Source organism: Gopherus flavomarginatus, chromosome 12 (assembly GCF_025201925.1).
Source record: "Gopherus flavomarginatus isolate rGopFla2 chromosome 12, rGopFla2.mat.asm, whole genome shotgun sequence".
In the NCBI taxonomy this organism is placed as follows: Eukaryota; Metazoa; Chordata; order Testudines; family Testudinidae; genus Gopherus; species Gopherus flavomarginatus.
Window position 1 is genome coordinate 25,896,454 of NC_066628.1, and position 25,022 is coordinate 25,921,475.

Sequence of the window (25,022 nt, forward strand, 5' to 3'; positions counted from 1 at the left end):
AAAGCAAAGGACCCTGGGATACCCCCAAGAATGCTACCCCCTCAATTCGCAGCAAACTTGCACCATGTGTTCATATGATGTGAACTGAAAATAGAACAGGCATTCTGTGTGCATGCTATTGATATGACTTATGTAATGCAAATTATCTGATGCACATCAAAAAGCTTTGAATTAAACTCCCCAGTGTAGACACACCCTAAGGGATTATGCTTTGTAAACAATGTGACATTGTCATCTACTAAACTTAGCTGGACTTTGAAACACTGTGTTTGAGTTTTGATGAATATGGAGAGGGTACATCTACCCTACCAGCTAGGGGTGGGATTCCCAGCTCACATGGATATACTTATTCAGGGTCACATTGAGCTAGTATACTAAAAATAGTAATGTAGCCATGGTAGCACAGGCAGCAGCAGCACGGGCTAGCCACCCTCCTGAACTCCCCAGGAATGAACTTGGCTGCTAGCCCATGTCACCACTGCCCATGCCATCGTGAATATATTACTATCTTTAGTGTGCTGGCTCAATGAGAGCTAGTGCAGGTAGGTCTTTGTGAGATGGGAATCTCACCCTAGCTCCAAGAACAGAGGTTGCCATAGATAGATCTGTGTCTTTTCTTGGAACACAGAGAACCCCTATACAATAATGTATCACTGAAGTATCAGAAGGTTAGCTGTGTTAGTTTGGATCTGTAAAAACAGCAAAGAGTCCTGTGGCACCTTATAGACTAACAGATGTATTGGAGCATGAGCTTTCATGGGTGAATACCCGCTTTGTCGGCGTGCATCCGATGAAGTGAGTTAGTCTATAAGGTGCCACGAATCATTGAAGTAGTTCACAAAGAAATACATTAACAATGTGACTTCTAAAATGTCTTGTTGGATTATGTCCCTGGAACTTTAATGAGGCAGAACTAGGCTAGATCACAGCACAGCCAGTCTTTGGGAACCAGAAAGCCATAGTCCCTGATACCTCCAAGCACCCGCTGGGTTGGGGAACTAAACACACCTTTTATTTTCATTAAGAAAAAAATGTGAATCTTCACCACTTTCCGTTGTAGGGACAGCCTTAAAAATGGAAACCAAAGCAAACTATGGGTTTCTTGAGGCTGGACTGCCCTATGAAGCCAGGCTCTCTGTATCTGGGGGCGATCCTAGCGCAATTTGTAATGTGGGTAACAGTGCCATCTGTGCACAAAAGTCCTTGTCAGGAACATTTCAGGTGGTACCTTTCCTGTCTTCCTCTCACCCTGTGGACCCACCTCACTCCAGGAACCACAGCATCCTCTTCATGACTCGGCCCTCCAGCCAGGTCACCATCTTCCAGGGTGACCCAAGATCCTTCTATGGCATGCAAATGGTCCCAGGGAGTCTTCTCCAGTGCTGTCCAGCTTGTGCCATTTCTCCAGTGGCCAGTAAGGTGACCTTGGCCCTCCGTCTACTCTGGGTTCCAGTTCAGGGACCCTCAGCTCAGCAGTTCTGGGCTCTAACCTCTCAGCCCTCACTGCTCCTTCTCTGGACTGCCTCCTACTCTTCCTGCCCCCCCCCCCCCACCCATTCTCTGAGAGTACCAGCTCCAAACCAACTCCCTCTTCCCAGGGAGTGACTGCCCTTTCCCAGAGGCCCCTGTCTGTTGCCAGCTATCTGGCTTTATACAGGTCCCACCTGTTCCCGTACTGTTGAGCCTGTTTGCAATCAACTAGTTCCCTGCTCCCTGGCTCCTCTTCCTGTGGAGTTAATAGGCCTACCAGGCCACCTTAACCCCTTACATTCCTGTGTGGGGTGGACACCCCATCACAGGAAGTCACTTATCCTTTTTGGGATATATTATCCTTGACCTTTCATATGTGCCCAGGATCTTGCACACCCTCTCCATTGGCCCACAGAGCTGACCGGCAGAGGGCAGCAGATCTCTGTCCAGAAATAACTTATCATTCACATTCATCATGCATGCTAGAGACATCAGGGAAGAACTGTGGGCATCATTCCCAAGGAAGGCTAGTGCCTATCACAACCAGTTTCCCCAGAGGATAACAATGCCTACCTCACTGGGCCAAAAATTATCACAGTTATTTCATTTGTGTTTGTAAAGGGCTATGATCAGTAAAGTCCATCAGGATGGTTCTGTCCCCCTTTAAGGGCTGTGGACCCAATGGCTGCTAGAACCCCATTATAATTTGGCAACTACCCCTTGAAAATCATGTTATGAACTTTTGCCCCTATGTATACCCCAGTGCAGATGTCCAGATATCACTTTTCCTGCAGCAAGAGACTTTTGGTGATTCGGTGTTTCTTGCCACACTTTTCCTGACAAGCATTGGATGGAATCTCCACCTACACTAATCATACCAAAGACCAATATAACAAGACCCATCCAATGCCAGTTACCTGACAGACATTGCTGTGATGAGCTTATTGGATGGTCACAGACAGAGAGAACAGGTCCATGATTACCAGGTGCACAGTAACTGCTGCCAGTTGTCCAAACAATGGACAAAAATGCTAGGCTTCATAGATACCACACGCCCAGTAATAGAGATAACAGATCTCCATAGTTACACGGTGCTCAGAGACATGTAATTAATAGATTTTAAGTCCAGGAGAGAGCATTGGATCATTTAGTCCAGTGGTTTTCAAACTTTTTTTCTGGCTGTTCAGTTGAAGAAAATTGTTGCCTATAACCCAGCAGAGTTGGGCATGAGGGGTTTGGGGTGTGAGAGGGGCTCAGGGCTGAGGCAGAGGGTTGGGGTGTGGGAGAGGGTCAGGGCTCTGGGCTGGGGGTGCAGGCTCTGGGGTGGGGCCAGGGATGAGGAGTTTGGGGTGCAGGAAGGGACTCTGGGTTTGCAGGGGAGGTCAGGACTGGAGCAGGGGATTGGAGTGCAGGGTTATGGTGCGGGCTTACCTCGGGTGACTTCTGGTCATCGGTGCAATGTTAGTGCTTAGGCAGGCTTCCTACATGTCATGGCACCATGGACCATGCTGCGCCGAGCTCCTTATGGTTCTTGCCCGTAGGCACCTCCCCGTCCCCCCAGCTCCCATTGGCCAGTGCTCGGGGCAGGGGCAGCTCGCATAGCCCCATGGCCCCTTCGCCTAGAAGCTGGACCAACCGCTGGCCACATCCAGGGCACAGCAGGGTTTCAGAACAGGTAGGGACTAGCCTGCCTTAACCGGGCAGCACCACTGATGGGACTTTTAACGGCCAAGTTGGCAGTGCTGACCAGAGACACCGCGACCCAGTACCTTACATTCCATGACCCAGGACTAGGTCACGACCTGCAGTTTGAAAACCACTGATTTAGTCTCACCTTCTGTTGAGCACACACCAGGGAATTTCATAATATTGAGCCCAATAGCTTGTGTTTGGCTAAAGCAGATCTTCCTAAAAGGCATCCAGTCTTGATCCCAACAATGGAACAGATACCTAGAGAGGTCATGGAAGCGCCTTCATTGGAGGTTTTCAAAAGGAGGCTGGATAGCCATCTGTCTTGGATGTCTTAGACACAACAAATCCTGCATTTTAACAGGGGGTTAGACTAGATGACTCTGGCAGTCTCTTCTAATCATGGTTAGTGCGTAATGGAGGCTAGGAGAGGCTAAGCCTCCCCAAACTTTGCGCTGATTGGAGAGGGTGTGGGCAGTGGTGGATTACCACATGGGCCCATGGGGCCTGTATCCATGGGTCCTGGATAATTTGGGGTGCCTGGAAAAATATTCCTGTCCCCTTGTCCATCATGGCCAGGGGCTGGGGGAGCTCTCACTCCCTGCTATGGCCACAGAGCTTTTCCGGTCTCAGGGCTGCAGCATGAGGATGTGGGGGGAGTAAAGGACTGAGTGAGGGGCAGGGCCTCTGGGGAAGGGGCAGAGAGGGGGCAGAATGGGGGCAGAGCCATGGGAGGAAGGGGTAGAACAGGACCAGGGCTATGGGTGGAATGGGGCCAGGGCCACAAGATAAGGGGCGCAATGGGCTGGGGCCATGGCCATGCCCCCACTCACTGCTCTCAGCCCCTACACCCATGACCTCAGCCAGGGCACGAGGGGACTGAGATCTTGGTCTAGGCCATGGAGGGGGGCTGAGAGCTCAGGACCAGCTGGGGTCGAGCTCTCTGCCCTGGCTGGGACTGAGACACAGCTCTTGGCCCTGGCAGGAGCTCTAAGTCTCCAGCCCCTCCCCCGACGGAAAGGGCAGAGCTACAACTGGCCTCACTGTTGACAAAATGTTGTGCCTTGTTTCTAATTTCAGTTTATCTGGCTTTAACTTCCAGCCACTAATTCTTGTTCTGCCTTCCTCCACTAGATCGAAGAGCCATTTATTAACTAGGAATTTTTCTTCCTCTGTGGGTACTGTGACAGACCCAGGCCAGTGCGGTACAGGAGTCTGGTAGAGGGAAAATATACTGGTCACTGGATGAGTAGTTTTCTGTTCCCTGAGTGACCAGAGCAGGGGCTGCACTAGAGTAATCAGAAACCTGCTAGAACCAGTTAAGGCAGACAGGCTGATTAGAACATGTGCAGCCAATCAAGGCAGGCTAATCAGGGCACCTAGGTTTAAAAAGGAGCTCACTTCAGTTTGTGGTGTGCATGTGAGGAGCTGGGAGCAAGAGGCATGAGGAGCTGAGAGGGTGAGGGTGAGGGTGAGGGTGAGGGTGTGCTGTGCTGCTGGAGGATTGAGGAGTACAAGTGTTATCAGACACCAGGAGGAAGGTCCTGTGGTGAGGATAAAGAAGGTGTTTGGAGGAGGCCATGAGGAAGTAACCCAGGGAGTTGTAGATGTCATACAGCTGTGATCCACAGGGCCCTGGGCTGGAACCCTGAGTAGAGGGCGGGCCCGGGTTCCCCCCAAACTTCCCAACTTCTGATCAGACACAGGAGGAGTTGACCCAGACTGTGGGTTCCACCAGAGGTGAAGATCACTGAGGTGAGCAAATCTGCCAATAAGCGCAGGACCCACCAAGGCAGAGGAGGAACTTTGTCACAGTACTTAAACACTGGGATTAAGTTACCTCTTGATTTTTTTATAAGATAAACACACTGAGCTCCTTATGTCTCACTGTAACATTTTTTCCAACTCTTGAATTATTTTTATGGAAATCTGCTTCCTCTCAATTTTTTCAACATCTTCTTAAAAATATGGACACCAGAACTGAGTTCAATACAGCAGCACTGGTCTCATCAAAGCCATGTACAAAGATAAAATCAACTCCCTACTCTTAATCACAACTCCCTGTTTATACATCCAAGCATTGCATTAGCCTTCTGCCACAGTATCACACTGGGAGCTCATGTTGAGTTATTTGTTCACTTTTCTGCAGAAAAGGTACCTAGGGGTTACAGTGGATCAGAAGTTGGATATGAGTCGACAGCATGCCCTAGTTGCCAAGAAGGCTAACGGCATTTTGGGCTGTATAAGTAGGGGCATTGCCAGCAGATGGAGGGACGTGATCATCCCCCTCTATTCGACATTGATGAGGCCTCATCTGGAGTACTGTGTCCAGTTTTGGGCCTCACACTACAAGAAGGATGTGGAAAAATTGGAAAGAGTCCAGCCGAGGGCAACAAAAATGATTAGGGGGCTGGAACACATGACTTATGAGGAGAGGCTGAGGGTACTGGGATTGTTTAATCTGCAGAAGAGAAGAATGGCGGGGCGGGGGGGTAATCTGATAGCTGCTTTCAGCTACCTGAAAGAGGGTTTCAAAGAGGATGGATCTAGGCTATTCTCAGAGGTACCAGATGACAGAACAAGGAATAATGGTCTCAAGTTGTAGTGGTGGAGGGTCAGGTTGGATATTAGGAAAAACTTTTTCAGTAGGAAGGTGGTGAAGCACTGGAATGGGTTACCTAGGGAGGTGGTGGAATCTCCTTCCTTAGAGGTTTTTAAGGTCAGGCTTGACAAAGCCCTGGCTGGGATGATTTAGTTGGGGATTGGTCCTGCTTTGAGCAGGGGGTTGGACTAGATAACTTCTTGAGGTCCCTTCCAACCCTGATATTCTATGATTCTATGACCCATAAGTCCTTTTCAGAGTCACTGCTTTCCAGGATACAACCCCCATGCTATAACCATGGCCTCCATTCTATAAATAACGGATTCCTGTGCTTACAGGCTGCCTGGAATCAGGCATGACAGTCTCCATGGTTACCGGCTGCCTGAATAATCTTTATAAAAAACTAAACATTAGTTCTCTCTCTCTCTCTACAGGAATATATTGCAATGGGACATTTGATCAGTTTGTTTGCTGGCCTTATTCACTTCCAGGAAATGTGTCTGTTCCTTGTCCTTCGTATTTACCCTGGCTGGAAAACGGTAATGTGATTTCTCTTTTTTTAAAAGATTCATATCAGAAATCTTCATTGCAGGAGGGAGTTGTCAGCTCAGGCTGTACTGTCCTGGAATTGCCTGGAGGACTGCTTGGGGCTATTCTGCATCACCTCCTTCCTGGCTAGTAACAAAGTCATCCCACTGCAACATGCTTCAAGCCCTGTAGGGATGAGAAGTGACCTTGCCTGTGCCCTTCCCCACCCCTTTGTTATGTTTCAGTCACTTTAAGGTCAAAAAGTCACTTTGGGGTATTGACTTTTAAGAATGACTTTAAGAACCCTCCTAACTCCTTTCCTCCTAATGCTGTCATGATGCTGGCCCTTCCCCCAGCAGTTTCCTTGACCCTCAGGGAATCCTGTGGTGGTAACTGGAGACCAGGTTGTTCAAACTATGGCTCTAAATTGTGGCCCTCAAGGGTGGCTGTGGTGAGAAGAAGTGTTCCAGGATGGCCAGCCCCATAAGGGCCTGGAGGCTGAGGGCTAGTCAGCCTTGTTCAATCAGCCTTGCCTGTGCCATAATTACCTGCCTCCCTGCTTAATGGGCAGGACTAGCTGTGGTCAGGTGACTGCCTGAAACACCAGTGTCTCACTGAGGGAACTCAGTGTCAGTGAGGACCAGGAGTAAGTAGGGCTCCCATGGAAGGTCCTGGAGTAGAGTCTGGAGGGACTGCAGGGAACCAGCCTAGGCGTCAGTGCTGTAGCCCAGATGGGGGTTGAGACTATGAGAAGGACTCCAGGGAAAGAGCCTGCAAGTCAGAGCTCTATCCCAGAGCCAGAGTAACTTAAAGATAACCACAAAGGGTGTGGGAACTGGCACCAGAGGGTGAAATGAAGAAGTGTCAGAAAACCATAGTGAGAGAAACTGAGGCAGGGAGCACCTGCAGTGCCATGCTCAGCCACCATGGGGCACCAATGCCTTATGACAAGAACATTTTATTTGATTATGAACTGAAAATGTGCCTTGCACCTTTTAAACTCACCTGTTTGAACCAGCCCCGTCAATACAAGGCGGTCATATTGAGCACCACCTCCCCAGCTGCCTCCCACCATCTCCCCTGCAGCACCAGGAGCATTCTGTGCCACAGCTGGGCCTCCCTACTGCAGCTGCTCAGCAGTGCCTCCACTGACCATTTGCTGCATTGCAGGGGTGAGAGGAGAGTATCTTTACTACTGGCTTCCAAGGAGGAGCAGGATATGAGCCTAGGGGGCCTTCCAAGGAGGAGCAGGACATGAACCTAGGGGCCTCTAGCAAAGGCCTTTCAAGGAGGAGCAGGACATGAGCCTAGGGGCCTCTAGCAAAGACTACTCCCCTTCCCCACACACCCCTGGGAAGCTCAAAAGGTGGGAAAGGAGGAGAAGCTGGGACATAACAGACAGTTATGGTTCCCTGCCCGCCTGCCCCAGCAAGAGCAGCCTGCGGCTGGTTCTAATTTGCATCCATTGGCTACAGTTCCCAAAGGATCATATAGGGTAGGTTTACACTGCAATTAGACACCCACAGTTGGTCCTTGCTAGCTGACTCAGGATCACAGGGCTTGGGCTAAGGGACTGTTTAACTGTAGTGTAGATGTTCTGGCTTGGGCTGTACCCTGAGTTCTGGGACTCTTCCACCTCACAGGGTCCTAGAGACTGGGCTTCATCCTGAGCCTAAATGTCTACACTACAATTAAACAGCCCCTTAGTATGAGCCCCAGGAGCCTCAGGAGTGTCATGGGCCAGCTGTGGGTTTTTAACGTCCGTGTAGATGTACCCATTGTGCCTTGGAATAGCTGGGGCACAGCACGATGCAACTACTCATTCTTCCAGCATCCAACATACCCCTCCCCACTCCCTCACCTGTCCTTGTCCCTGCCCCTGCCCCTGCTCCAGGAGCTGAAGGGAATGAGGTACAAGAGTCAACTTTGCCAACTCTATGTCCACTGTAGACTCAGTTAGGCCAGGGGATACCCAGAAACAGATTTGTGGGAGTTTCTGGTTCTTCTGCACTTCATAGCCATCTGTAAGGAAACAGAACTAGGCAGAGATCCACTTCACGACAGTGACTGTGGGCCAATAACTGTATGATTAATAACACTTGGCCCCCAAGCTGACGAAGTTTGACACCTCTGCTTTAAGGTGTTCTTGACCTTTTCAGAGGATGCCTAGAGGGCTGCTCCATTCTCACCCTGCTTCTTTCATTGCTGCACTGGCCATCGTGTTCAGGGAACAACTATTTTCCAATATGGCCCAGGCTCAGTCTTTCCCCTGGGGATGGAGGGGCCTCCTAGCATGGGTATATTTTCAAATGGCACAGGCTCCTCTGCAGCTGTATCTAGATCTTGCATGGCTCCCCACTACTGCGAACCCCAAGTGTTCAAAGATCACATCGGATGCCTAAAATCATGAGATTTAAAAGAATGACATTTTTGACTGCCTTCTGATTTCTTTCCTCATTGAGGGAAGCTGCCCGCCCCTGGTTTGTATGGGATCAGCTCACAATCAAAATTCAACCTTCAGCACACACACAAAGCTGCAACTTCTATTCACAGCTCGAAGGGACTCCACAAACCTTTCCTTATTCCTGTGGTGTGTACAGCAGCCATTCCATCACCCCTTGTCACTCCTACTTGCTACACAGGCTAGGCAGATGTCCCACTCCCATTCCCTAGCCATGCTCCCAAACAGTTTTCTGCCCCCACCTGTCCCATAAGTTAAGTTCCCCATATTTTTCCCTACCTCTCGTAAAAGATTCTTCTCCGCTACATCACATCCCCTTGCACCTCCCTCGGCCAGGTATCCTGCTCCCTACACTCCCCTGCATCTCCCTCAGCTGGGCCTCTTGCTCCCCACATTTGCCTGTGCCTCCCTCAGCTGAGCATCCTGCTCCCCACACTCCCCTGTGCTTCTCTCAGGCAGGCCTCCTGCTCCCCACATTCCCCTGTGCTTCCTTCAGCTGGACCTCCTGCTTCCCACATTCCCCTGTGCCTCCTTCAGCCAGGTCTCCTGCTCTCCACACTCTCCTGATCATCCTTCAGCTGGGCCTCCTGCACCTCTGTGACAGTCCCAGCTGAGGTTACTTAGATTTACCAAGCCAGCATAAAACAGCTTCTTGATTACCTCACTGGTTATTCAGAAGTCAATAACACAGTTCCCTTAAAGTGCCAGCCTCAGGCCTCCATCGAGGCACCCAAGTCAAATATGATGAAGTTTTCTGAAAATCTTATTTCGTCATATAAAATAAATAATTCTACCAATCCCAAAGGATCAGACACAATACCTCCCAGGTGATTGCATATCCCAGATCTTACCCAAATACTTGCATACAGCCAATGCTTATTAACTAAACTAAAATTTATTAAAAAAAAAAACAGAGTATGGTTAAAAGATTAATATACATACACACATTAATTCAATTCTTGAGGTTCAGATTCATAGCAGAAAGCTTTGTAGTTGCAAAGAGTTCTTTTAGAATTTAGTTAATAAGTTATAGTACAATGTCCAATATCATATCCAGGGTGTACCAGCTAAACTGGGATCTCTTCTTGCGACTTAAACTTCCACTGATGAAGCTCAAGCAGATCTGAGATAAACAGGATCAGGACCCAAGGGTCTTTTAATATAGTGTTCTCGCATCCACTTGACCACACAGTGCTGGGTAAACAATAGGCTTTTGATGTAATCTTCTGCTTCCTAAATACCATCAGTAATTAGTTACACAAATTAACAGAGAAATTTGTGCATTAGGCTGTCCATCACAAACTTCACAGACACATATAGACAATGACATTATTTCACCCAAGATTCATCTAAATGTTAATATTCCTTTTTTACATGGGTACCATTTAAAATATACACTAGGGCTGTCAAGCAATTAAAAAAATTAATCACAATTAATTGCACAATTAAAAAATTAACTGTGATTAATTCTGTTAAATGCACTGTTAAACAATAATAGAATACCATTTATTTAAATATTTTTGATTTTTTTCTATATTTTCAAATATATTGATGTCAATTACAACACAGAATACAAAGTGTATAGTGCTCACTTTATATTTATTTTTGATTACAAGTATTTGCACTGTAAAAAAAAAGATACTATTTTTCAATTCATCTAATACAAGTATTGTAGTTCAATCTCTTTATCAGGAAATTTGAATTTACAAATATAGAATTATGTACAAAAAAACCTGCATTCGAAAATAAAACAATGTAAAATTTTAGAGCCTGCAAGTCCACTCAGTCCTACTTCTTGTTCAGCCAATCTCTCAGACAAACAAATTTGTTTGTATCTGCAGGAGATAATACTGCCTGCTTCTTGTTTACAATGTCACCTGAAAGAGAGAACAGACATTTTAATGGCACTATTGTAGCTGGCATTGTGAGATATTTATGTGCCAGATGTACTAATGAGTCATATGTCCCTTCATGCTTCAACCACCATTCCAGGGGACATGTGTCCATGCTGATGATGGGTTCTGCTTGATAATGATCCAAAGCAGTGCGGACCGATGCACGTTCACTTTCATTATCTGAGTCAGATGACACCAGTAGAAGGTTGATTTTCTTTTTTGGTGGTTTCAGTTCTGTAATTTCCGCATCGGAGTGTTGCTCTTTTAGGACTTCTGAAAGCATGCTCCACACCTCATCCCTCTCAGATTTTGGAAGCCACTTCAGATTCTTAAACCTTGGTCCGAGTGCTGTAGCTATCTTTAGAAATCTCACATTGGTACCTTCTTTGCGTTTTGTCAAATCTGAGGTGAAAGCGTTTTTAAAATGTACGTGCTGGGTTATCATCTGAGACTGATATAACGTGAAATATATGGCAGAATTCAGGTAAAAAAGCAGAGGACATACAATTCTCCCCCAAGGAGTTCAGTCATAAATTTAATTAACACATTATTTTTAAACAAGCATCATCAGTATGGAAGCATGTCCTCTGGAATGGTGGCCGAAGCATGAAGGGGCATATGAATGTTTACCATATCAAGGCAGGTAAATACATTGCAGTGCTGGCCAGAAAAGTGCCATGCAAACATCTGTTCTCACTTTTAGATGATATTGTAAATAAGAAGCTGGCAGCATTATCTCCCATAAATGTAAATAAACTTGAACAAGAAGTAGGATTGAGTGGACTTGTAGGCTCTGAAGTTTTAACATTGTTTTGTTTTTGAGTGCACATATGTAACAAAAAAAATCTACATTTGTAAATTGCATTTTCACGACAAAGAGATTGCACTACAGTACTTGTATGAGGTGAATTGAAAAATATTCTTTCTTTTGGTTATCATTTTTTCAGTACTAATATTTGTAATAAAAATAATATACACTTTGATTTCAATTACAACACAGAATACAATATATATAAAATGTAGAAAAACATCCAAAATATTTAATAAATTTCAATTGGTATTCTATTGTTTAACAGTGCGATTAAAACTGGAATTAATCATGATTAATTTTTTTGTTAATTGCATGAGTTAACTGCGATTGACAGCCCTAATACACACAATTAGTATTACTTCTAACTTCTAACAATATAGGTCTACATTTCAAAGTTCTAGCCTACCTAGCAATAGAATGGCCCTAATTACCCTTTCTAATGTGTGTTTTAATGTCGGCTTTGGGTTGGTTAGCCTGCAAGTTGTTTAACCCCTTCTGGCCATGTGTTACACTTTGTGTAAGATTCATTGCAATTATATAACAGGGATAGCATTAATGATTTGCATGGTTATATTCTAATTAAACAACGTCACAGCCTTCCTCAGCCAGGCCTCCTGTTCCCCACACTCCTCTGCACTCTCCTCAGCCAGGCCTCCTGCACCTCCCTCAGCCAGGCCACCTGCTCTCCACACTGCCCTGCACCTCCCTCAGCCAGGCCTCCTGCTCCCCACACTCTCTTGCAGCTCCCTCAGCTAGGCCTCCTGCTCTCCACACTCCCCTGCACCTTTCTCAGCCAGACCTGTTCTCCACACTGCCCTGCACCTCCTTCAGCTGGGCCTCCTGCTCCCCACACTCCCATGTGCCAATGGAGCTACACCATTTCACACCAGTCGAAGATCTGGCCCCTACATTCTGTGATGAGGCACCACAAGCTGATGTGCCAGAGCATGAGAGGATCTTTATTTAATTACTAAATCATCCTCTTTGCCCAGAGTTCTAGTGGTGGTATGAAATGTATTGCCTGTATGTAATAGGAAGGGTTCAGATTAAGAATCTAAAGGATGAAGAAAGAATGATCTGAAATGTAATTTTATCTTTTTGATGTACTCACTATATTTGCTTTTTGAAAATACTGGGTAAATTATGGGAATTTCTTTTGATAATATATTCATAAACTAAGTTTGTATGATTTTCTCCTAAATAGACATTACAAAGAAAAATCAAAGGCCAAAGCAAAGATTTCTCTAATGCGGTTTCCCTAGCTTTGCTGAAAGGGTGAAATTTGTAAAGCATATGAAAAATGAAAGATATGTCTTGATCTTTCAGACTGAAGCTCTGTTTACTTTCAGGAAGTGCAGGAAATGTATACAGAGTCTGCTTGGACCAGGGAATCTGGCAAACAGAAGAGAATTCAACAGATATTTGGCGAGATAATTCAGAGTGCTCTGAGAAGAATCACTTCACCCCACAAGTAAGTATGATGTTTTCTTTTATGCTTTAATACTTTAATCTTCTTAATCCCTTCTTGAATAATTGATCAGATGTTTCCATTGAATATCTGCAAAAGAGAGCCAGACTTATTTAGGTTATTATATGGAAACCTTTGCTTGTATTTTGAACATGGATTAGGACTGGAAAAATCCTGAGTGCTTTGGGTTCAACAAATTATCTCTAGGTCAGTTTTGGGATCACCACATTTACTGAACTCTAATATAATGAGTACAAAGTGAAACTTATAGAGTAAATTACTCAGACTCAGAGAAATCCACATGCTAAAAGGAAACATACTGGGCAAAATTGCTGTGGAACTAATTGGAGTGAACATGGAACAAATTTCCCACTTCATTTCATTCTCTTCCTTCCTGAGCCTCACAGTCATTAGTGGGCAGCTGCATAAAAAGAAAAAATGGAGGCAAAATCACAAACTAACCCAACCCTTGTTGGCACTGGACTTTTGATGAGACTCTGCAGTCACCCAGCTAGGTTAGGCTATGCTAACTATGAGGAGAGGCAGAGGAAAACCAAGACAAAAGAGATCATTTAAAATTTTTAGAACTTTATAAGGGAAACCCCCAAAAGTTTCAGGAGCATAAATAATATAGAACATTGCAAAGTACTTACTCCTCATAATAATAATAAACTATGTAACCAACACATTAACCTTTGTGCGCTTGGACATGGTACTCTTCTTTACTCTGTGCAGTTAATACCAAATGCATTGTTATTATTAAGAACAAAAAGATTATTGAACAATAGACTTGATTCTTCTCCGAAGTGACACACTTTTCAGCTCCACTCTTGCTGTCCTGTTCTTTGGTTCTCTTTGGCTTGAAGTGCCCCTTAGATTCGATGTTCCTGTGGTTGTACCTCTTTTCACTGGATTTATCCATAAGCAGGTTTCTTCACCTAGTGGACCTTCATTTGTGCATTTTGCACCTTTATTCCTTCAATGACGTTCAAAGTCATTCTCTCTGCTCACGTACTTTAGGTCCTTTGCAGGTGGGCTTCTCATTTACTGGTTTCATGGTCTGTTTTCATCTGACACAGCTTTTGATCACTTCCCTTTTTGACCAATTATCTCCTTGGTACTCTCTGTCCAGTATGTCTGTAGATTTTATTTCCCTCTACTTCCTTTCTCTAATAGTGTCTGCTCACATACCCAGGTCTGTTTTTTTCTGCTTCTCCTGACCTGAAACCTTTCCTGGTTTCCTTCTTCCACTCTTCTCACTTCCCAGGCCCCGGCTTTTAGTCTTCTATTCTGGTGTTTTATCACCTCACCTCTGCCCTCAGCACCAGTTCATCCCCAGCTCAGCATCTTGATTCTTCTCTTTCTCTAACAGCTTTTTCCAGCCGCCCCCTTTGGGTGGATTCTGAGCCTCCTCCCCAGCTTGAGCTGCCTTCTCACTGGCTGTTTCTCTCTCTGGAACAGCATTATATGCTGCTGCATCACAGCTGCACGTGCTAGTACTAGCCTGGGTCAGGGTCACTACAAATCCTGTTAATAGCAGAGAGCAGTATTATCACAGTGCAGAGTGCTTCTGTACGGTGAGCATCGTGGCTTGTGCAGTATGATCCCCAGGCTAACAACATTCAGCTTTACTCGTGACTGCACAGAAAGCTGCCTGTACAGTGATATTTTATTGTGCAGGCCAGTAACACTCATCGTTGTAGCACCCAACCTCTTGTTCACAAGATGTCCTGAAAACATTTTTATCAACCACACATAGTTTGTGCCCTTTGTACCCATTTAATATACACCTGAGTGCAGATCTTGTGGCCCATGCTGAGGACAGTGTACATTTGCACACCTCTGTAACTGTGCCTTCTTGAGCCACAACTGAGAGTGCCAAATTCAGGACTAACTGCTGAGAAATAGGGCAGAATCCCCTGAAGATTGGTGGCTAATCCCGCATAGGATATACCAAACCAGCAACAAAAGTAAACTTCTGTTTCACCACACTGGCCAACAAGAAGTCATAAAGGCCATTTCCTCAGGCACTCCAGTCCTTGTGTTACCACCAAAAACACTAGACTTAGAGGTGGGTGGTTCTTTACAACCAGTCTCTTCACATAAAAGGTTCTTCTGACCCCAAAGGACCAGCCACACTCCCAAGTCAATACATAATTTAGGACTTACCCAAAAATCATGCTGATGCCAACCCTTTAGTATCTAAAATCTAAAGATTTATAGGAAGGAATAAAGGAAGGAAGGTGAGAGTTAAAATTGGTTGAAAGAATCAAATACATACAATAAATGCAAGGTTCTTGGTTCAGGCTTGTAGCAGTGGTGGCATAAACTCCTGGTTTAAGTCAAATCTCTGGCTGCTTCCAAATGATCATTGGAAGGTCCTCAGTCCATTGGTAAGAATGTTCCCATTACTATAGTACATATTCCAGAGTTCTGAGCAGGAAAGAGGCAAAATGGAGATGTTTCTGGGGCCTTATATCTTCTGCCATGTGGAGGGAAATCCATTGTTTGAAACAAAGGCCTCAGCACAGCTAGTGGAAAATTTCAGGTAACAAGATGGCATTTGGAGTCATGTGGGAAAGTCACATGTCCATGCATGAAGGTTTGGACACAGTAGAAACCATTACCTGTACCTCAAACAGCATGTTTGCAGGACAGTCCATTCAGTGTAGATGGGCGTCTCCCATAGTCCATTGTCAGCTAGGTGTTTCTTGGTGAGCCGCTTAATTTGAATAGTTCCTCCAAGATGTCTTGTGGGCATTACCCCAGGAGCAAACATTTGAAATCCAGGTATAAAGCCAATATTCATAACTTTAAATACAAAAATGATAAAGACATACTGATAGCATAATCATAACCAGCAAATAACAACCTTTTCATAGACATCTTACATGCCACATTTTGTCCAAGGATTTGTTGCAAATATATAACAGTGGCTGCAACAATGATCTATATGCTCATATTTTAATCAGATAACGTGATAGTCTCCACTGAGGAATTTTCTCACCATACTAAGCACAGTGTGATTCAGAGAACAGGTGATAGGGCTAAGTGTAAAGAAACCAAGGATCTACTTCCAGCACAATTTCTGCCCTGCTGTGTGATGGTGGAGAAGTCATGTCATTTTTCTGTGCCTCCGTTTCCCCTTCCAAGCTTGGTTCATGTTTTCCAATAGTAGAAGGCACTCTAATCTGACAGAACCAGATCTATTTGTAGATATATCTGAAGCTAGACTGTGTCTGAGAGATCTGTTGTGCACTACTTTCCTCACATTATACTGATTTTCCAAGGTCTCAAATTTGGGTCAGAGAGGAGGGTGTCAAACCTACTAGTACTACACAACAGATTTTCCAGTGTGGCCTTGTTGGATTTTTGCTTCCCAAAGGCTGTGTGAGGCATCAGCGGATCATCCTGCTATTTCTGAACCTGCTAAGTCTGCCACAGTGTGTATTAATCAGTGGTTTGACCATTGGTCTACATGTCTGCAGTCACCCATGCAGTTCTCAAATACTGCTGCACTGCAGTTTTCACTGATCCAAGCAGCTCTGTCACAGCTTTTTGGAAAACAAGCTGCTTGGCAATTCCCACTGTTGATCTTCTTCAGCCATCAATTCCCAGAAGCCTTAACCCTCCACTTTTGAGTCAAAGAGCAAGTCAAATTTCAGCATCTTTGCATGGTCAGCATTGAGTAACCAGAGGCAGGGAAGGTGCATCTGTTGTGTATTTGGTTGTCATGGTTTTTGTTCCTATGGCAACTAAATTAGATTATTAGGGGATAGCCCAGCCAGCTTCGGCCGGTTAGGTGAGCTCCGTGTCTGTAAATAAATGGTAGCTCTGTTAGCTATCTGCTGTCTGGCCTCAAGTGATTTCTTCCTAAACCGGCTGACCCCAAGGATATAACAAGTGGCGACGAGGATGCGATCCCGGAGCTGCCCCAGCAACAGAAGGAAGTAGAAGTCAAGGTAAAGAACAAATAGACAAACAAAAACTGCTTGTTTGCACTGACTGTGAAAGTGAAACTAAAAATCATGGCTGCTCTGACCAGGCCACTGGAACCTTTTGTTGAGAATCTAGTCCAATGGCCTGTGTATACTGAGTGTTTTGAGCTTTTTGTTATTGCAAGTGACATTACAGAAGAGAAGAAGGTGCCAATATTCTTAAGTGTTGTAGGAGCTAAAACCTACTCCCTGCTACACAGCTTACTACTCCCTGTTAAGCCTGAGACTAAATCTTACAGTGACATTGTGGAAATCCTGGGGTCCCAATTTTCCCCAAAACCACTAGTAATTGCTGAAAGATACAGGTTCCACAAAAGAGACCAAAAAGAAGATGAAACAGTTGTACAATTTGTAGCAATTTTAAAAAAGCTAGCAGAACACTGTGAATTTAAGGAGATGTTAAATGATGCCCTGCGTGACAGGTTAGTGTGTGGCCTGTACAGTGAAGCTATACGGAAGTGCCTACTGACAGAGGCTCAGCTTACATTACAGAAGGCTGTTGATATTGCTGTCTCCATGGAACTGGCTACAAGGGAGGCGCAATACATCCGTGCATCCCCTAGGGTGCAAAAAGTGTTTCAAGAACCTACCCACAAAACTGTGCAGTCAGGAATGTTACCGCTGTGGTAAGCCGAGTCACCAGGCATCAGAATGTTGGTGTAAGGACCTGGTGTATCGACACTGTGGCAAAAAGGGACACATTGAGTGTGCCTGTAAACAAAAGAAAAAGAGGCCTGTGGTCTGGCCGACAAAAAGAGGAACCCTGCATACCCTAGAGCAGACCCAGGATGATCAAGGTGACACCTCATCGCAAGAGGAAGTGCCACTGCATGTTTTGTCTTTGGCAGTGGGCTCACATGAATACTGGGTAACCTGTTGTTGGATGGCAAACCTATATGCATGGAACTGGACACCGGTGCAGCCATCTCGCTGGTCTCCGAGACTGTGTATAAAGAAAAGCTACAGCATCTTCCGCTTAAGGCAACAAAAACTGTTCTGAAGACGTATACGGGAGAAGCTGTGCCCATGTTGGGCACTATTGATGTTAAGGTGGAGCTCAGTGGACAGGCTGTTAAATTGCCACTGTTTGTGGTGAGAGGTAAGTACCCAGCCTTAATGGGTAGGTCTTGGCTTGGGAAGATTCAGCTGAACTGGGCAGAAGTGCACCGGATGACTAAAGAAGAAACCAGTCTAACCCCTATACTAAGGAAACATGCTGCTGGTTTTGGAGAGGATTTGGGAAGTATGAAGGGAATCACTGTGACATTGAACATTAAACCTGACAGTCCACCAAAATATCTGAAAGCCTAAACAGTGCCATATGCCATCAGGCCAAAAGTTGAAGCAGACCTGGAGCGCCTGGTCACCAATGGTGTCCTAATACCAGTTACCCATAGCCCATGGGCCACTCCTATCGTTCCAACAGTGAAGAAAGATGGCTTCCTCTGGATTTGCGGTGATTTTAAAGTCACTGTCAAACCAGTGTTATGTGCAGAGCAATACCCGCTTCCCCGCATCGATGACCTCTTCGCAAGCCTGGCTGGGGGAAAAGGTTCAGTAAGATTGATCTGAGTCAAGCATATTTACAGATGCACGTCGATGAAAAGTCCCAAAAGCTGTTGACTATTGTGACTTATAAGGGGCTTTATCGATACAGTTGCCTACCCTTCAGAATAACGTCTGCTCCCGCCCTGTTCCAGAGGGCTATGGACCAGATCTTGTGTGGCTTGTGAGGAGTTCAGTGCTATCTGGATGATATCCTGGTCACTGGAAGGAATGAAGAGGATCACTTAAAGAATTTAGAGGCTACCCTACAAAGACTGGAAGAGTATGGCCTCTCAAGGTTGCCTTTGCCAGTCAAACATCAAGATAGTGCCCAAAAGGAAATCATCTACTTTGAACAGGTAGAGAATACACCCATCACTCCTACTCAAATAAAGAAGGCAACTCGTGTTGACCCAGTATTGTCCCAAGTTATGGACCTGGTGATGCATGGAAAATCTTGACAAATCTCTCCGGTTTCACCCGACCTTGTTACCTACATGTCCAGGAGGACCGAGTTATCGGTCCAATCTGGTTGTTTGTTGTGGGGGAGACGTATCATTATTCCACCAGCACTGAGATCACAGATGTTAGAACAGCTACATTCTGGTCACTGTGGAATAGTGTGCATGAAGGAAATTGCATGAAGCAATTTTTGGTGGCCTGGATTGGACAGTGCTATTGAAGACAAGGCAAAAGCTTGTATGTAATGTCAGGGTGTGAGGAATGCACCCCAGTAGGCACCCCTACACCCATGGGACTGTCCTGAAAACCCTTGGCAACGTATTCACATTGACTTCGCTGGCCCCCTTGAAGGGAGCATGTTCTTGGTGGCAGTAGATGTCCATTCTAAATGGCCAGAAGTCTCTGTAATGCAATCCACTACTGCAGAGAGTACTATCCAAAAACTACGGGGACTCTTTAGTCATTTCGGTCTGCCAGAACAACTTGAGAGCTACAACGGACCGCAGTTCATCTCTCAGGAGTTTCAAAATTTTATGAAGGCAAATGGGATACACCACATCACTTCAGCATCATATCATCCATCCACCAATGGATTAGCTGAAAGATTTGTGCAGACAATGAAACACACTTTGAAATCAGCAAGGGGACAACACTCCATTCAAAAGCGTCTGGATACTTTCTTACTTTCCTACAGAAACATACCTCATGCTATGACCAAGGCATCCCCGGCCTTTCTAATGATGAGACGACAGCTGCGCACTTGCTTTGATCTGCCGAAACCTTCAGAACCCTGACAAATTGTGTAATGTCAGCAGCAATATCAAGTCATCAGACGGGCCCCCAGAGCAAAAGACCAAACCTTTAGCTTGGGACAGCCAGTTTTGGCTCGCAATTATACTTCTGTAGCTAAATGAGTCCCTGTCACGATCATCACTCAAACAGGACCTGTTTCCTACACAGTTCGGACTACAGAGAATCTTACCTGGCTGCAACAGGTAGATCAGCTGTTGCCAGGTCATACCAGTCCTCAGGACACATCTGCAGTTGAGTGGTCTGAGTTCACCTCTTCTCGTGAGACACCGAATCACGAATAACCTGTTCCTGACTGTTCTCCTCCATTACTGCTGGCGGCAGAGATACCCCTTTGCCCAGCGCGAGCTGATACCATCTCCTCATCCGTTCGTGTTGCGGACCCTGAGCCCATGGTACTTTCGGGTGCAACAACACCAGAAGTTCGCCGTAATCCACCTAGAGACAGAAGGCCTCCTCATCGGCTGGATCTTTAGCTAGGGCGAACCCACGGTTATGAGGCAAAATAATCCCCAAGGTTTAGCCGGGAATGGAGGCAGACTACTCTACTTCTCTAGTCTAGTGTGTGTTTTATGGAGGGGATGTTCTTATTGCGGGGAGAGGAATATGTTGTGTATTTGGTTGTCATGGTTTTTGTTCCTCTGGCAACTGAGTTAGATTATTAGGGGATAGCCCAGCCAGCTTCGGCCGGTTACGTGAGCTCCATGTCTGTAAATAAATGGTAGCTTTGTTAGCTGTCTGCTATCTGGCCTCAAGTGATTTCTTCCTAAACCGCCTGCCCCCAGGGACATAACAGCATCCAAGGGTGCTGAGGTTGTTGGCTGATGTGATTGCGCAGCCATTGGCCATTAGCTTTGAAAAATCATGGTGATCGGGGGAGATCCCGGATGATTAGAAAAAGGCAAATATAGTGCCCATCTTTAAAAAGGGGACGAAGGAGATTCTGAGGAACTACAGACTGATTAGCCTCACCTCAGTCCCTGTGAAAATCATGGAGCAGGTCCTCAAGGAATCCATTTTGAAGCACTTGGAGGAGAGGAAGATGATCAGGAAAAGTCAGCATGGATTCACCAAAGACAAGTCATGCCTGACCAACTGGATTGCCTTCTATGATGAGATAACTGGCTCTGTGGATATGGGGAAAACAGTGGTCCTCATAATCAGTAACTCCTCACTTAACGTCCTCTCCCTTAATGTTGTTTTGATCTTACGTCCCTGCTCAATTACAGAATATGCTCCATTTAAAGTTGTGCAATGCTTCGCTATAACGTTGTTTGGCTACCTGCTTTGTCCACAGCTAGCAGCCCACCTATCAGCTCCTCTATGCCCCCCACCCGCTGGCAGACCATGTGGATCAGCACCTTTCCCCTCCTTACCCCACCGCCTGCCCAAGGCAATCAGCTGGCTTTCAGTGTTCAGGAGGGATGGGGGAGGAGCAAGGACTCAGCGTGCAGGCTCCCCTTCCCTCCCCTGCCCCACAAACGTTGAGGAAGCGGGGAGGAGCGAGGGACATGGCGCACCTCCCCCCTCCCTCTCCTGCCTCCTGCCCACAGCAATCAGATGGTTTGTGACATTCAGGAGGCAGGGGAGAGAGGGGGAGACTGCGCCCTGTGTCCTCACTCTTTCCTCCTGAATGCTGCAAGTCAGATGATTGCTGGGGACAGGAGGCAAGAGAGGGAGGAGGAGGAGCAAGGACGGGGTGTGCAGAGTAAGCGAGGAGGAAGAAGAGGCTGGTTAAGGGTGGGAGCTTGGGGGAAGGGGTGGCATGGGCAAGCTGAGGGCTGAGCCCCCCACCTCTGGTGCTTGCAAAGTAGGAGAAGTTGTCGCTGCTGCTGCACAACATGCTTCTCCTAGCCTACAGCACCTTCAGCCTCCTTTCCTGCCTCATTGTCTCCAGTGCCAGTGGGCTGTGCCTGTGTGGGGCAAGGTGGGGGCACCTCGAACTATAGTACTGTACTGTACAGTATGCAAAAAAGAATTCCCTGGACCCTTATGGGGAAATTGGATTCGCTTAACATCGTCTCACTTAAAGTCGCTTTTTTCAGGAACATAACTACAATGTTAAGTGAGAAGTTACTGTACCTTGACTTTAGCAAAGCTTTTGATATGGTCTTCCACAGTATTCTTTCCAGCAAGTTAAAGAAATATGGATTAGATGAATGGACTATAAGGTCGATAGAAAGCTGGCTAGATCATTGGGCTCAACGGGTAGTGATCAATGGCTTGATGTCTAGTTGGCAGCTGATATCAAACAGAGTGCCCCACGGGTCTGCCCTAAGGCTGGTTTCATTCAACATCTTCATTAATGAGCTGGAGGGTGGGATTGAATGCACTCTCAGCAAGTTTGCGGATGATACTAAACTGGGAGGAGTGGCAGATACACTGGAGGGTAGGGATAGGGTCCAGAGGGACCTAGACAATTGGACGACTAAGCCAAAAAAAAATCTGATGAGGTTCAGCAAGGACAAGGGCAGAGTCCTGCACTTAGGACGGAAGAATCCCATGCACTTGTACAGCCTGGGGACTGACTGGCTAAGCTGCAGTTCTGCAGAAAAGGACCTGGGGATTACAATGGACAAGAAGCTGGATATGAGTCAGCAGTGTGCCCTTGTTTCCAAGAAGGCTAATGGCATATTGGGCTGCATTAGTAGGACCATTGTCAGTAGATCGAGGAAGGTGATTATTCCCCTCTATTTGGCACTGGTGAGGCCACATCTGGAGTATTGCATCAGTTTTGGGCCCCCCATTACAGAAGGGATGTGGACTAATTGGTGAGAGTCCAGTAGAGGGCAACAGAAATGATTAGGAGGCTGGAGCACATGACTTATGAGGAGATGCTGACGGAACTGGGATTGTTTAGACTGCAGAAGAGAAGGGGGCATGAGGGTAGATAGCAGCCTTCAACTACCTGACGGGGGGTTCCAAAGAGAAAGGATCTAGACTGTTCTCAGTGGTGGCAGGTGACAGAACAATTAGCAATGGTCTCAAGTTGCAGTGGGGGAGGTCTAGGCTGGATACTAGGAAAACCTGTTTCACTAGGAGGGAGGTGCAGCACTGGAATGGGTTACCTAGGGAGGTGGTGGAATCTCCATCCTTAGAGGTTATTAAGTCCCAGCTTGCAAAGCCCTGGCTGGGATGATTTAATTGTGGTTGCTCCTGCTTGGAGCAGGAGGTTGGACTAGATGACCTCCTGAGATCTATTCAAACCCTAATTTTCTGTGATTCTATGCTGTACACTTGCTCTGCTCTTGGCAAGTGTTTGCTGGATCTCTCATGGGTACTTGTCTGCATTGCTCGCACTGGTTCACTGTATCACAGTAGGATGAATTTGCTCTGATATATTGTCCCCTGATCCCTGTTTCTGCTCCTGTTCATCCTGGTTCATCTGTACCTGCTCCTTCTGTTTCTGCTGGACTTGCTTTTACCTGGGTGCAATATCAATTGATTGGATCAGATCCACGGCCAGTATTGACCAACAGCGGAGAAATCAACCATTTTTTTTTCCATCTAATTCAGAGGTGAAAAACTCCCATACCCATGTTGTCAGCTCATTCTGTTCCTTGGTGCTGGATTTTGTACTGCTGCTGCTGTGTGGCAACATGGAGTTCTAAAGACCCACATCGCTTCCTGTTGGCTCCATTATCCCTATCCTATTTTCCTCTCACAAAGTGGCAGAGGTATTTTCTTCTGCATCATGGAAAAATACCAGAAAGCATATCATGGCAGGCTCCACCACTATGACCTCTTAAGGGTATGGTCACCAGCTTAAGCTAGTTAGAAACAGCTATATGACAATGATGAAGGTGATAACATCCAAGCCAATGCATTTGAACCATCAGTGGAAACAGTAAAATTGCTCAGAAGAAGATACGATTACCAGGCTGGACAATAAATCATTACAATCCAGATAGGAGTTCGATGAGTAGTATGTACTGTGGAGATGTCCTCTGTCTGTAGAATTTTTCAATTTGTTTCCTGAAAAGAAGCTTTACTTGAGCTAGAAAAGTAAATATATTGTGATGGGTCAACTAAGCACATTGGTTCTCAAACTGGGGATTGCAACCCAGTTGTGGGGGACATTGCGAGCCCTGACCCCAGCGTGCGGCTGCAAGTTGCGAGCTCCAACCCCTGTGCTGGGCTGTGAGCCCCAACCAAGATGCATGGCTGTGAGCCCTGACCCCTGTGTGGAGCTGCGGGGCTATGAGCCCTGATCCGGATGCGCAGCTGTGAGCTGTGAGCCCCGACACCAACAGCGATATGTGGCTGCAAGCCCTGACCTCTGTGCTGGGCTGTGAGCCCCAACCCTGACCCCTGCGCCGGGCTGCGAGCCCTGACCCTGGGCTGTGAGCCCCAACAAGCATGCATGGCACCAAGCCACGACTCCAGTGCGCGGTTGCGAGCCCCGACTCCGAAAAAGATACGCAGTTGCGAGCCGCAACCCCGACCTCTGCGCCAGGCTGTAAGCCCTGACCCCGACAGGGACTCACGGCTGCGAGCCACGACTCCTGCGCCAGGCTGTGAGCCCCAACCGCAGCACGTGGCTGCAAGCCCCGACCTCTGCACTGGGCTGTGAGCCTCAGCCCCGGCACATGGCTACAAGCCCCACCCCGGTGCGCGGTTGCGAGCCCCGATCCTGGGCTGTGAGCCCAGAACTGGTGCATGGCTTCGAGCCCCAACCTCAACTCTGACTCCTGCACCAGGCTGTGAGCCCTGAACCGATGTGCGGCTGCGAGCCCCGACCTCGACTCTGATTCCTGCACTGCGCTGTGAGCCCTGAACCGGTGCACGGCTGCAAGCCCCAACCCTGACTCCTGCACTGGGCTGTGAGCCCTGACCCCGGCATATGGTTGCGAGCCCCGACCCTAAGCTGCAAGCCCCAACCCCGACAGGGATGCGTGGCTATGAGCCCCAACCCCGATGCCTGCATCGGGCTGTGAGCCCCGACCCCAGCAAGTGGCTGTGAGTCCCGACCCTGACAGAGAACTGTGGCTGCGAGCCCCTAACTCCACTCTACCTCCAGCGCTGCACCACCTCCAAAGAAAGGGCGCCAAATAGAAGTTTGCCCAGGGTGCCATTTTTTCTCTGGCTGGCCCTGATACTGAGACAACATTAGAGGGCTTGATTTGCAGCTGAACAAATAATTTATTAATTAACAGTCAGACACACAAGTGCAAACTTGCTCCTGAAAATAATGGCCATTTTTACTGCTAAAACAGCTAAAAAATGAAAATATCTCGAGTCTTACATTAAATTTGGTTTTGCCTGTACCATCACCTCTGGTAT

General features: G+C 46.7%; 1 protein-coding gene across 1 annotated transcript in view; it reads left to right on the forward strand.

The window, feature by feature from the left end:
• GLP2R (glucagon like peptide 2 receptor) overlaps nucleotides 1-25,022 on the forward strand; it is a 132,807-nt gene that overhangs the window by 18,798 nt on the left and 88,987 nt on the right. The window contains exons 3-4 of the mRNA XM_050919177.1: nucleotides 6,196-6,300; nucleotides 12,806-12,927. Of these exons, the coding sequence (XP_050775134.1) occupies nucleotides 6,196-6,300; nucleotides 12,806-12,927 (227 nt within the window). The remainder of the gene's footprint in view (nucleotides 1-6,195; nucleotides 6,301-12,805; nucleotides 12,928-25,022) is intronic.